We start from the raw sequence: 15024 nt of genomic DNA, 5'->3' as shown, positions 1-15024 counted from the left end.
ATTCAATTTGGATCATACACTATGTATTTTACAAAACTTGTTTTGTTTTTGTTTTGTTTTGTTTTGGTTTTTTGTTTGTTTGTTGTTGTTGTGTGTGTGGTTTTTTTTTTGTTTGTTTGGTTTTTTTTTCTTTCTATTAAAAAAAGTAGGGAGGTTACAAAACCAGAGATATCACTTGGAAAATTCCATGGTTGTTGTGTATCTGAGCCATATTTTTTTGGTTGGGGATGAAACTAATTTAGAATGATATGGTTCATACTTTAGAAATTTTGTTTTCACTCTTAACAGATGGACCATATGGAAAAATGTGAACTTGCTACTGAGGCAGAAATATGAAGAGCAAGTACCACATTTCAAGCATTCTACTTCCAAAGGCATGTTCTGGGGGAAGATTTATTTTCTCAGAACAATGAAGGCAATGTGTACTGCTTAGATACTTATTTTAATTAACACTGAAATACTAGAATTAAAAGTAGACATTTATATTTTTAATGAAATAAGAAGAGAACTGTATTTTGTCTCTTCTGTTTCCCAGTACATCCACTTTCAAGTACTCACACTTTTATTTCTGTATTGCATCCAGTTTTGCTACACAACATAAAGTTTCAGTTGTGGTAAGTATTAGAGGGTATAGCAAAAGGCCCTGCAAAATAGCAGTGGCCCTGACTGTCCTCAGGTAAGAATACTTTTTCACTGTTTTACTGTAAATGACACTCACCCTCTCTGATTTTACAGATCTGATGCTCTTTCCAAAAAGGTCTTGGGCCACCCAGAGAGAGGCACATCTGCCAAATCTGGGAATTGCCTTTTCTTTCACCTCCAGCCCCAGAACTAAAAGTTATTTCTTGTCTACAAAAGGGGAAAAAAGATCCCCACTTTGTTCAAGTGTCTCCAAGACATTTAATTAAAATACCAGCTAATCTGTAACACTGAAGAACAATCACAGTCAGATCTCTGAGTTTTTTTTCAAAAAAGACCCCATACCAGTGAAAATGGGATACTCTGAAACTGTCAAGAACATGCTAATTGTTAGCAAGTCTGCTAGATGCTCAGCTCTGATGTCCTGGAGTTTTCTGAGCAGTGTTTGGATACGAAGTTGAAACAGGCAAGTAGGCTCTCGTACATGCCCTGTATAGTCATAGCAAACTGCTCATTTTGTACTGTTGGTGTATAATGATCACGTAAATTTAACAGAAATCTTTCTCTCTTGAAAAATAATCCAACACACCAGAGCCAGTAACTTTTCCATATTCACTTTAGCTAAAAATTATTCTAAAGTCAATGAAATATTAATCACTTTCAGCAACAGAGCAATCTGTGAAAAAACAAAACAAAACAAAGCTCATAAAATCCAGGTATCATCCTTCTACAAAAAAAGAAAACTCACAAGTAATGCAGACCATTGTGGGGTTTTGTTTGTTTGTTTTGTTTTGTTTTGAAGTTAACAACAGAGACACCAGTCAATGCCTTCCTGGCCTAATGAAAGCACCACAGACCTTCACCTAACTTACCCACCAGAGCCATCTTTAAAATTAGTGTAAGTTCATTTTTCATCCTAGAAGACTGAAAATCTATGCAGCTAACAGCAGATTACAATTTTCACTGACCATTCTCTCTTCTCTGTCTGAAAAGCAGCAATATCATCTCAAAAGTGTCCTCTTTCCTTTCAGTCCTGCTAAGTCCCAAGGGTATTTCCCAAGGTTTAAATGCTGAGTTCCTTCTCAAGACAGAGAGAAACATTTACTGTGACTAGTTCAGCTCCAGAGACAAATGATACATGATGCACTACCAGGCAGGAGATGAACTCCAGTGCTGTAGCTACTCGCAGATGTTCTCCAACACAATGGACTATTGCAGGAACTGAATACAGCACAGGCCAGGACTTGAGATAGGTGCACAAGCACACTCTGAGGCTAACGTCATACTTACATGACTTCCTGAATGAAGATCCTCACACAAAACAGTAACCTTCGTCAATCACCAAGACATTAATTGTTTTTTATGCAACTAAATAGAACAGCAAAAACTGCAGATGTTAATCTGGTCTCATCAGAAAGGGTTCAGTTACTGCAGTTACAATAAAAATACAACAAAAGTAACCAGTTTTTCCTGTATAAAGGGTACTTATCCAATGCAGTTATCCGTGCACCCTTTTTTAATGCTATTTGATGTGTGTTTAGTTTCTAGTATCTGTTCCATTATTTTTAACAGAAGGCTCAATTCTGTTACTTCATACCATGTAAACATCAGTGGGCCTTGCTGTGTCAGTATCACATGGGAAGGTTTCCCAGCTAGCCTCTGCTATGCCTCACATATAGAGCACAGAGGTCATTCTTGATAGGTTATTTTCACTTCCTTAAAAATGAATAAATATCTAATGCCTCAAGTACAGAAGAAGAAATTGTGTTCGGGTGCTCTTTTGAAGAAAAAGAATTTCTGGAACCTGGTGGCTCCACCAAAGTAAGCAAATTGCATTTCTTACCTGCACAGGTATCTTGGTGGGTTTGGTAGGTCTTTAACCATGTAACACTCTCCCCCATTTACACAGAAGGCTTTCTGCTTTATGTCACATTTTGTGAGATGACTTGTCCCAGTTGTAGACGTGGAAGTGGCTGGAAAAGACAAGAATGAAAATACTGATCAGAATGGCTTGGTTTTTCTTCCTGACTGACAAGTGTATCTCTTTGTGATGGAAGAAGTAAGGCCAGGGAAGACCTGGCAAGTCCTCTGAGCTCTCTGTTGCTACAAGAACTAATTTCCTGACCCTGTATTTTGTTCATTGACACAGGGAATGGAGTTTAAATCTGAACCTCAGAGATATGCTACCACACACCAAGCCTGGGAGGAAGGGAGGATTTCACTAGCCCTCTCCACCAAGTCACCTTATATTTCCGCAACACTCATGTATATTTAATTTAAAAATGTGTAATTTATGTTCAATTATTTATATTGCTTTAATTGCATTCAAGTAACTTTGGCATGTGAGAGTCATTACAGATGGCTGATATAGTGCCCAATAAAATGAGACCTTGGGTGAGGTTTCTTCCTGGCATTGCCTTGAAGTAGGTGTTTTTCAGAGGAGTTTAATCTGAGGTCCTGTGCTGATTCCATTGCTTGGGACTGAACCCCTCAGTCCAGCCACTGCCTTCTTCCCAGAGGAGAGAGTGACTGACTGAATGCTGAATGGTTCTTCCCCTGGTCATCAACAACAGCTCTTGTTGCTCTGGTTTGACTATGTGAGGAGAGAGAGACAGAGGGAGGACAGGGGACTAGAGGCATCATCCCTTCCTGTGCACATACAATTGCCATTCTTGTGTCCACAGGATTCGTTGATCCAGATGCCAACGTACAGATGGACTCATCTGCGCGAAGTATTAACAGTTTTGGGCCAACAATGCCACTAGACACCATTAAGTATCTAAATTGCTATTAAATGGAAGCACCACTGTGCCTGCACCACTCCCTGCTGTGTTTAGGGAATATGTGGGGAAAGCAGAAGCTTGATTTGGTTAGCAATCTTTAGGGAGGCTGCCACAGTAAGATGAGAAATCCCAGACTCAGGATTTGCCCATGCAGTGTCTGTCAAGCAAATTATAGTGCCCTGACCAAAGGTAGTAGTACTGTACAAGAGACTGTGCTCAAGAAGTCCCTGTTGCAGTCATTTCTAGTAATTACTAGTGTGAGGTGAGTCTACCTGAGGTTGCCCCAAGCTACCTAACAGCAATAGGAATGAGGAGGAGGCCATATTACAACCTCAGCTTCTCACACTGCTCTGTGCCTGCAAAACCACCCCTGTCAGATGAGTTAAGCCCAAGTCAGGCATGCAACTGCTGGGCTGCAGCTGCAGACCCAAAATATGATCTCTGGTTGCCCCCTAGTTCGGATAAGTTTTGCTCTAAATTCTATCAAAATGGGGTATGCATGCTTGAAGTCTGGACAGCAGTCAGTACCGAGCTCAGGAATCATGCCACTGACGGGCTTTAGCTATAGCTTTAGCTCTGGAAAGTACCTCAAGTTATTCATTTAACTTGATTTTGTCTGCCTAAAGCTGAAGTGCTTAGTTGTAAGGTACTCTCCATTGCTCACAGAAAGCAGCTCAACTTATCTCCACAATGGGTGGGATAAACATCCCCTCTGATGGTATCCATCTCCGTACACTGACTGCAGAGTAAGCTTAAACTCTTGAGAATGTGGATCTAATTTTTAAATGGCTACAACTAGCCAAACTGGCTGTCATCTGTAAATGTGAGGTTTGTGTTTAGCCATCTCCAGACATACAGAAGTAAGAAATTCTGTTATAGTGCTGAACAAACTCCAATATTTTTGTTTCTGAAAGATAGCTTCTACCCTGAGGTGGACCAATGGCTTTATCCACTGACTGATTCCACTGAAGTTGACTAGAAAGCTGCAAGCACCTACACTAAAGCCATCTGATATGCAAAGGCTTTTGTAACATGAAGGCACCCAAGGAGCATGTTTACAGTAGGTGATGCGTGATGTTCCACCATTTGCTGCACACATTGAAGCCAAAGAAAAAGTGCTTTAAGCCGATTGGCTATCAACAGATAACAGTTACATATTTTGAGTTCTTCTTTCTGAGAATAAGGATGAAATAGTCCCTGTCACATTTGATTTTCATGTGTTTCCCCTCATCTTCCAAGTAAAACTGCATTTTTAGCGCTCACCACTTGGGAGAAAGGGACACCTTGGTTGGCACCATTTTCAGAGTGGCTTTAGCTATGTTTTTTCAATGAGACATGAGATAGTGACTGGGATACTTAAGTTCCACCCTTTACTCCACCAAAATCCTGTCTGCTTGTCCAGTTAACATGTGTCATACCCGTTCCTTCCTTTGCCATTAATCATCAGCATGATGGCTTCTTTCTCTTTCTTCCATAATGCCTTGCTTGCATGGAGCGCCCTTCTTCAGCAGGCCAGGAAAAGCCCTCCTGTGACCTCTTCTGAAACTCAAGCTCCCTCCTGCTTCTCATTGTTGGCATTGTGTCAGATCTCCCAAGATTCTGATCTTTACTGGGGCCTCTAAGTGCTAAAGAAATGCAAACATGGAGTACTAATTCCTCGTAATAACACATGCCTTTCTCTTGGCCCCTCAAAGCATGATGTATAACCTCTCAGACCAGGATAAATTCATGTCTTGTCTAGAGGCAGGAAAAGGGGTCATGTTTTAAGAGTAGTCTGACACTCCTTCACCTAGCAGAAGTTCAAACAGGATTTTGCACCCAATGTTGACAAAAGGCTGGCCAACAGATTGCCATCAGCTCAGTGGTGAAAGGTCGCCTGTGCTTGATGTCAGTGGGCTGACCGCCATCCTTGCCATGAATCTTAGGATGGGGAGATCTGCCTTGTGGAAGAGCCTTTTCTTCTTCATGGGCTTGAAAGGATCCTGGGTTATTAGCCATATGACAAGCTGCAGTATACCAAAACCTAAGATGTGACAAATGTGGGTAAGGGAATCACATCTATACAGTAACACACATTTTGAAGCCTTTGTGAGTCTTAACTGGTAAACTCTCTATTAAGCTTATCCCTGCTCATAGCCCATCCACCATTGTGTTCTTTCACCTTATTAAAAGACTTCAACCTGAAAGTGAGACAAGCACTCTGAGGATATCCTCAAGCTGAGAAAGTGAATGCATTTTTTGGAAGGGAAGAAGACAGTGTTCTTTGCAGTGTTTCTTCCAAAAAAGTCATTTTGCTACCCTGCTGGCTAAAGGAATGTTTTACATAGAATTATGAAGGTAGATAGAGTAGCATGTGGGCTTGTAGCTATCTGTAATTATTTTAATCATCTTGCTTACTTTTTTTCTTTAGACAGCGGCTCAGACAAAAGCAGATCACTGTGGAGTTTCAAAGTAACAGTTTCCAGCTGATGTGAGAGAGTGTTGGATAGCAGCAATTGCTCTGAACTGATTATCAGAGATAGGAATAATCTGTGACTCTCAGAGAAATGTCATTATACAAGTGCTTTACACATATTTGTGAGGAGTGCCTATACCCATGTTTTTGGCATCACATGTTCAAAACTGTTGTATAAATCTTGCATGAGCATGTTTTCTGCATTACTTATGCACTGACACTGTAGTCCCAATCTGCCTGAGCTTGTAACCCCATGGGGTGAGGGGAGAAAAGGGCTGAGAAGGGCTTTGACTCAGGGCTTTGCAACCTAAACAGAATAGTGTCCATGACTCTTTGAATTGAATTTCTGCAAAGATGGTGTAAAATCAGAGGATGTGCTCAAGTTGTGCAAGATGACTAGATGGCTTATGACTCAATGGAGACAAAGTCAAGTGTCTGCCGCAGCACAAAGAAAGGTTTGCCATTCTCACTGGAAGGCCACTTAGGGGATGTAAATATGCTGCCTTATTGAAACTGCAGGTGGACACCTTTCCAGTCTCCTCTTGTAAACAAAAAGAGTAAATTACTGGGTAGGAACAGAACATATACTTGTGTTTATCACTGTTTTCTGAGACTAAGGCTTGAGCAAAGCTGACTTGCAGCTGACACCAACAGAAGAGAAAGGGACCTGGATGAAGTGAGGGAGGGAGGGACAGAGAGGGAGAAGGAAGGGGAGACACAAGCACACAAGTGAAGTTTGAGGTCATGAAGTGTGTGCCCCCAGAAGAAAGTCAGCTTTACTATCTCACATTCCCTTACTTGAAGCTTGTGAATTTATTTAAAAGTACAATCCAGTTTCCAATTGACTTGCTAATGGGCAGTTTAAAGATGTCCAGCCCTGATCTGCAGGGTAGATTGATTTCCAACATAACCTTGGCTGTAGCACTCAGTCCCTCTGTGTCCCTGTTAAACCATCTACATTTTCTTCCCTCTGAATACTGAGCTTCTTCAACTTTGACTTCCCCGATGAGCCTAACTTGCAAAGTACTTGTGACTGCAGAAAACCTTGGCATTTCTGCACCACACTGATGAGGAAAACTGCTGGTTCCAGCATAACTGTGGGCAGCAAAAGCTATGTGGGTACCTTCAAGGAGAACAGAAGCCAAAACTTGAGACCAAATCAAAAACTACCCCCTTCTAAACAGACAAGAATATCCATTTTAGCAGGTGTGTAGAAGGATGTGTTTCATGTCCTTCATACTTAGTGGTTCCGGAACTGAAACTGCAGCCCTGTAGCTCTGAACATACCAAAGGTTTAAAAAAACCTACCAACACCAACAAATAAACCTCAGAGAAAAACAAATTCCAGATCTCTATAGGAGGCATTTACAATCTATTTCATGGGGCTTCTCAGAATTTTTCACTTTGCTTTGGTGATGTGATATGCTAAACAGGCTGTTCAATCTAGTTATAAGGTTTTTCAGCCTTTGTCTTCAGAATTAATATGCAGAATTGCAGATTCCTAGGACTATCACAGGAGATCATTCAAGGAGCCTGCTGTTTTGCCAGTAGCTGGAATTAAGTCCTTACAAGTTAGTGGAATTACTCTCTGGCCCTAAGACAGTGCTTTCTCAGTTTGGAACTATCTCTATGAAGATCAGGACCAGCAAGAAGGAAACAGGAAGTCACTGGGTCAGCAAGATAGAAACTTCAGAAAAGATTAAGTGCACATAAACTCTTGCTGAACCAAGGCAATGTGTCTCTCTTCCCTCTACCACACGGATGCAGTGGCAGTTTCCCCTCATGAATCCAACCTTAGCAAAGCAAAGGAAAGAAAAAAAAAAAAAAGAAAAACAAAGGACAGACACTTCAGCTTGCTGCACCACCCGATCACTTCCTCCCTGATAGGCCAACTGACTGACCCACTTGGCAGGCACGACTGCAAGACCTGTACAGCATCTGGCTCACCACAGAGGGTCAAGAGGTGACACATGCTAAAGACAGCCTGACCAGCAACAACTTTTGTTTGCTTCATTTAACTTTAAGATGGGAGAAAAGATGGGCAGAGACACACACAGCTCATGGGTTGCTAGTGAGGAAATGCAATTACTGCTTGCAAGCACTAGAGTTTTCAGAAAAAGGAGGTCAACATGGGTTCTGGAAGTCTGGAAGGGTACATGGAAACACCTGGTTGAAACAGGGCTTTGAGACAAGGCATACTTTCCCACTGCCATGAAAAATGTTATCTTTCACTTTAAGGTGATGTGATAACTGTTCACAAAAGGTCTGCAAAGGACTTTAGAAAACCTTCCCCACCTGATGAGGGGAGACGTGAATGACACAACACAAGGCAGAGACAGGCCAGAGGGTCCCAAGAGGAAAATTGTGTGTGTGGTGGTGAGGGGCAGCAAAAAATAAAAGAAAGGAGGTGCAGAGGAAATCTGCATAGACTGAACCAGTGCAAGAAAAATAGGTCTAAGCCCAGGAATGCTAAACTGCCAACCAGATAAGGAAGTGTCTTTATGATTCAGGGACTCTCAAACAACTTTGATAGTACCAGGAATGGGTGAGAGGGTCTGTAAACTTATAGGTTTTAGATTAAAGCAGGCAGCAGATAAGCAGATGAATGCAACTGCCACGACACAGTGAACTTTATCCATTGTGGAGTCCTTTGGTGCAGTGGAGAACATCCCACCATGTGGAGAAGCCTCGCTGGCCAAATAAACTGTAGGAAGGTATTCCTGGCTCACCTTGCTTCAGAGGCTGCACCCTGCTCTTTCCCACACTTGCTGTGCAGCAAGGTAAGGTAAATAACTCACTGGGTTGGACATTCATAACAGGGGTAGAGCCCATGCAAAGCAACCTGTAATAACACCCAGTAAGATGCACTCCATCACAGTGGACCTTACTCCTATGTGTCTCCACAGAGCTCCAAAAGGTCACTTCGACTTGCTGGGGAAGGACCAACAGTGAGGGTGCAGAGCAGGTCCTCAAAACTGTAAAGGGAACTTAAAAGTGGAAGTGAAGCTTCATGAAGCAAGAGCTGCCCAGAGAGTACAGTTCCTCCACCAGTGCCCAGGTAGGGGAGCCATTGCATAAACAAGGCAAATCAGCTGTTGGACAGGTGAGAAGCCATCTTCTGCATATGTCAGGGCATAGATACAAACTCTAGGAGAACTGATTGCACCAAACCACTGAGCAGGTCAGGTTTTCCTGTTGGTGTCATGACCCTGTCTAATCCACGAGAAAGGGGCTATTGCACTGGCTGCAGCTGCATTATAGTCTGGAGAGGTGATTCATGAGACCTAGCTGCCAACGTCCCTCCTCACAGGAGGACTGGAATCGAGCTAGTAAAGTGGAGAACTAATGCAAACAGCATCATTTGCACGTAGATTAAACAACTGTACTCAGCAGTTTTAACTTAAAAAAGGCTTTTGATTTTTAGAAAGGGGAAAATAGAATGTTGACAGAACTGAAAGGACGAACACATAAAGACTATGAAGATTATGAAGACAGATCACTATCCTGCAAGGAACTTTTCAGAGACAAATCCTCACACTAGTCTAGGGTCCTGACAGCTGCCCAAATGCAGCTGCAGGTTTGGCTTGGCAGTAAGCTCTCTGAGGCAGCAAGTACAGCTGTGCTTACAGTACTTTCCCTGCTTTGGGATGCAAAATCTGGATTATTTCCCTTCTCCAGTCCATGCCTGATGCTTTCTGTGGAGGTTGTTCATGTGGTTTACCAGTGCTTTAATGCATTTTCAACTACTAAAATAAATTATAATAAAAAAATCTAACTCTCATTAACTGCAGCTACATTCAGATCAGGTAGCAGGGCTGTCTTACTGTTCCAGAGAGTTCCTGCGGCAGAGGATTGTATTACAAATTGCACCTAGTACCATCCAGTTTGCCTTGAGGGGTGTGTAGTGATACTGACATACATATTTCCTTATCACATTGAGTATTGAAATGGTTCCATCCCATTAAAACACAATCAGTCAAAATCTGTTCTTGATCCTCTTTCCTCTGAAGGATTTTTGTTATTAGTTACAAGTATACAATTATACTTCTGTGGATAAGTGCAAAATCTCCCAACTTCTTTATCACAATCTGCTTGCAGAGATGTGGGGATAATAAAGACTATTCAGCAGCTTATAAAAGGAAGCACGCAAGCTTTCTATTACAAATGATGTTTCATATAAAATCAACATGATAATCTTTGTCAGGAACCCTACTTCAGGAAATTTCAGCAAGAACATACTGAAAACTGAGCATATAAGCAGATACAAATTCAAAATAGCACTCAAGCACCTACTTAATTTGTAGTCACTTTTTTTTTCTGTCTTTAAAAAGTTTTTCTGAAACAGAATGGATTTCATCACAGTGCCGTAAGTGTTTAGTCTTGTTGAAAGCAAAGCTTGCCCACTGAAATATGCCATGGTAAGTAAGTTTGCAAAAGGAAGCTGTGTCTGTGACCTTTCCTTGAATTATTCTAAATGTCCAGTTCAGAATTCCTAGGCATGCATTACTCTGTCTCCTTTTGCATAGTCTGCAGTGAAAAACATTCATGAGTTTACTAATTCCAGAATGAAACAAGCTTTCATTGATTTTGAAGCACATCTCCAAAATCAGTAAGGGCATGTCCCTTCCCCCCACCCCCAAAGCACAGAAGACTTCTCTGTAACTTTCCCAGTGGTCTTCTGCTTCATGGGGGTGGCCATGAGAAGAAGCCACTGGAAACCTGAGGCATGAAAGGGATATGCTGGCCCTGAGGCAATTACAGCTCAATCTCTTTGACTAGCCTGAGGTCCCTTGGTGATGAAGTAAAGCAGAGTACCAGAGACTGGCTCTTCCTATGTAACAGTAGCTCTTGTGACATCATTTGAAACACAAACGAGTACAAAAATATACCTCCATTTCTGAATCAAAGATATCGCAGCTTCTCTCAGAAAACACAAAGGATTGCTCCCAGGTTGCCAAGTATATCCTTGATATCTATGATAAGAAAGCGTTCCAAGAAAGGATCGCCAATAAGACTGGCAGGTAAGAGAGATAAATAAAGAACAAGAATCCTTATTGAAGACAGCTTGCTCCTTAATGCACCAAAGCTCGAATTTATTTGTCAGTTTAGTTTGGTATTTGTATTCTAGAAGAGATTTCCAAGGAATAGGATTTTTATTTATTAAAGTTGCTTTACAATTCAAAGGAGGTTTTGAGATATAACCATCAGAAAAGAAGAAAGACATTGTCTCACTGTTAAAACTTATTCCTTACATCTGAAATGGACCATTCCCCTTGGAAAAAGGTATGAGAAACTGTAATACTGAGCTGATGGGTCTCTTATGCAGGCCATGCAAGAGGATTCAGCCTCCTGGTCTGTTTTGAAAATGCTCAGTAAGACCATAGAGAAAAATCTTCTCTGGGCAGGTGCACAGGGACATTTCTAGTCTGCTCTACACCAGCACAGCCATGGGAGCCAACTTTTGAAAAAACACAGGGTTACCACTTCCCTGCTTGGAATTTATGTCTCCAGAGGAGAGTGGTGGAGAGAGACATCATTAGGTGTTTTATTTACAGTAAGATCCTTTGGACTCTGTAAGCTTGGTCCTTTCATAGCAAACTGTCAAAGCACTTGAAATTCCTATAAAAGAAAGTTATTTTGCTGTAGGGAGCCTTTTCTCATGTCCCTCCCTGATTTTCAGCCTGGACATATGGAACAGTCACTGTTTATAGTGCTGTTTGAAAATAAGTGTGTATGAAAAGATACTTAGGGAAAACATACTCATGTCAGTAAAAAGGCAAACAAGGATGGCCTAGAAAACACTAGTGGGTCAAAAAAAAAAGATTTCAGGTTTCCTAGCCTGAAGTAAGTCTCTTTTGAACTGTGGGCTGCAGTCCTGCTGAAATTGACTCCAACAGGATTCAAAGGACTGTGTGATATGTCAGGAGCAGCTGCATCAGCAGGCACCAGCTCACTGTGTCCCCAGTGAAACCCACCTGTGATGACCGCTGCCTGACCAGGACCACTGCGAATTGCTGCGGATGGCAGCTGCGAGTGCAGTGGAGCAAGTATGTATATCCAGAGCCAGTCCTGTGCACCTGCTCTCCTTCCTCTGCCTTCACTCCTGCGACTTCTGCCACCATCTGCATTTAAAAGTGTGCAGTACTTCACCTTGGGCTTACTGGTAAAACTCTGTGGCAAAACGTCAGTTTACTGCAAAGGGAATAGGATGTTGTCCTTAACTAATATCTGCTACCAACTCAGTTTTGTAAAAAATGAATGGTAGTGTATTTGTTGCAACAGGAAGGACTACCTTCCATCTATCAATGGCACTGTTTGTTCTGGAACGTTATTTTATTTACCTGCTAGTCTATTCAGCTGTTATTTCTTCCATGAAGTTATATTTTAGCGTGCTGATACAGTAACTGTCATTTAATCAGTACTTCTTCAGAAACATCAGAGAGGACTATGCAATAAACATGTCACTGTGCTAGACAGTTTTTGAATGTCTATGAGAAGGTTGGAGTGTTTTCCACTTTAAAAAGAAGTACATTAAAACAAGTATAAGGTTGCTTTTCTAGCCTCTAGAAAAAGTCAGGTAAGAAAAAAGACAACCATGTAGAAAAAGAAAACGTGTTCAGGTTGAGACTAAATGGTACATTTCCTACAGCAGTTAATTTCTACAGTCTGGTCATAAATCTGCTACAAATGAGACTTATAATGAAATGCTAACAGATTCCAAGCAATTGTTGTGTTAATAGAGTCACTGTCGTACCCATGTGTTTGTGCAGAAATGGACCTGCAACAGGGATGGATTCATAGGAATGAGAAAAGGCTTCAAAAGCCTGAGCAGAGTGTGCGTCTTTGCTAGAGCCAGTTTCAGAGTGGAGAACATGCAGATGAAATGAACATCATACTTTCAACAGAAAGCCAAGATTTTTGTCCAGCTAAGGGAGGGGATTTGGCAACACTGAATGCACAGTCACATGAGAGAACACTTTTGACTAAAAGAAAGAGCCCTGTCTACACGTGGCAGCTGTTCTAAGGTAAAACATTTTTGTGAAGGCAGTGCTATCCTTGGTCCTTGCTCTTCAGCTTCGAAGAAGCTCTTTGCTGATATTTATTATTTCTAGCACTGGAAACAGATAGATTGCTGTTATGTACCAAGATCAAGGAGAACACCAGCCAGAAATGAGAAGAGTTCACAAGGTATGTAAACGGCAAGAAACAGAGGTACACAGAGACAAGGACACAAGAAAACATCAAGAAGCTCTTCATGGTGACAACCGAGATTTTTCTGTAGATTCTTCCACAAAAGAGAATATTCCAAGTAAATAAAGATGTGTGGCTTACAGAGAGCCCCCCCAAGCAGGAGGCAACATCTGTAGTGGCTGTTCAAACAACCATTCTATGGTAAGCAACACCCAGTTGCTGCCAGAAGGTGGGAACCTGCACTTATCAGGTGAATCGGAGGGAAGAGAAGATAAGCTGTGAGGGGGGATGGGTGTGCAAGGAGATGAGAAACAGCTGAAGGGAGGCAGGAGGAAACCACTGGACAAGCCTGATGAGGTGGAGGTCCTAGGTGTGTGGGTAAGAGCAGAAAGCTGTGCTCTAGTGGTGTTAGGCTCAAGGAGCCCTCCAGACACAGAAAGCCAAGCTGGGCATCCACCAAGCCTACACCTTTTTAACCTCTTCATTTCAAAGCACTACATGGAGTGAAAGGATCACCTTTCTCCTGTAGACGAGGCCTAAACTTTTGGGTTCATTGCAGAAAACTGCTAGTGCATGTGGTACTCCATCAATAACCTTATAAGTATTCCACTTGCTCCATACAATTTTGAGTTCCTTTGTATCAAAATGAAAGCACATTTTCATTAATAAAGCTTAGAGAGGGTTTGTTTTTCCATCTTTTTTTCAGTCTACAAATGGAATCATCATGGTTTCTCAACTGCTATATCCATTTTATGGTTCCACAGGGCGTACATTCAAGCAAAAATCTGTGCTAATGAGAATCTCGAGTGTCAAATATGTCATTGTCTCCTGCATGTGATTGAGCAAAGTGCCATCCACCAACTCACAGCAGAGACCCCAGGGATTGTCCTCATCACACTGCTCATCTGACAGCCTCATTTTCTGGGTTTCAGCCAGTAACTTAACAAAGTCCAAAAGACATTCCAGCAGTCAGAAGAGAGTTGTACACACCAGCCCAGTGAAGCTAGGTGTGGTTTTCACCCAAACCAGAATGTGCTTCATATGCCACAGTTATTAGGCAGATGTATCAATCTTTTCCATGATTGTTCCAGGATTAGGAACAAAGAAATCCCTGAAGTTCTCCAGGACAGAGCAGCAACCTAGCACAAACTGGTGAATGGGAAGGCTACCAAGTGTACAGGATCCACATTTTAGATGAATACTTGACAGTGGCAGTTGTGGAGCTGTCCTGAAGTTATGGAAGATATAGGCATAGCATTTATTTATTTAAAAATATTGCCTTGAAGTATGAGCAAGAAGATCAATAGTCTAAGACATTGAGAAACCTTGAGTCAAGCCTTCAAAATCCTGAGATTAGTTTATTAGTTTTATTGTTTTGTTGCTTTTCAGCCTTTGAGCCTACCTTGTATTGCAACCTAAAAAGTTAGGCTTTTCCTTTTCCCTTTCAAGTGAAAGCTAAAATGTAGCTTGAAGAAAGCAACCAAATGCTGCAAGGATCCTGCCTACTACGTGTGCTGGTAGCACTGCAACAACATTTTACCAGACTGAGGAACAAGGCAATCCACTGCAAAATTGCATCTAAATACTGGTTTTGAAGGATCCTTGGCTGCTGTACCAAAAGTGAACTGCAAAAGCAGTTATCAGTTATCAGCCTGGGAGGTGATGAGGGATTTAGTAACAAACAATTTTTTTGACTCTTAGGAATACTGAGACAAGGTTGAGCTTTTTCACAGGACAAAACTAGTCGCTGGCTGATTTTCTCCAGCGCTGAGGTGTTTGTGGGGGAAAGGACTTGGACACCAGCCTGGTACACATAATGGCATCATGGCTGTGACCAGGTTAGCATTGCATCTCTGTGCTGCCAGAACTGATGCTTGGGGGCAAAATAGGTGCCTCTGTGCTTTCCTCTGTCTGCCCTCCATTGCAACCTCCCTTACCAATTTGCGCCTCCAGAAA

At 41.8% G+C, this 15024-nt stretch overlaps 1 protein-coding gene across 3 annotated transcripts in view; it reads right to left on the bottom strand.

The window, feature by feature from the left end:
• The window catches only part of NRG1 (neuregulin 1), a gene marked incomplete at both ends in the record, with an annotated part of 175778 nt that overhangs the window by 27156 nt on the left and 133598 nt on the right, over positions 1-15024 (bottom strand). For all 3 annotated transcript variants that reach the window (XM_080362772.1, XM_080362770.1, XM_080362771.1), the window contains one exon: positions 2483-2612. In XM_080362772.1, the coding sequence (XP_080218898.1) occupies positions 2483-2612 (130 nt within the window). The remainder of the gene's footprint in view (positions 1-2482; positions 2613-15024) is intronic.

This window comes from Nesoenas mayeri (genome assembly GCF_963082525.1).
Source record: "Nesoenas mayeri genome assembly, chromosome: Z".
In the NCBI taxonomy this organism is placed as follows: domain Eukaryota; kingdom Metazoa; phylum Chordata; class Aves; order Columbiformes; family Columbidae; genus Nesoenas; species Nesoenas mayeri.
Note: the sequence above shows the minus strand (reverse complement) of the source record. Positions and strands in the feature narration are given on the sequence as shown.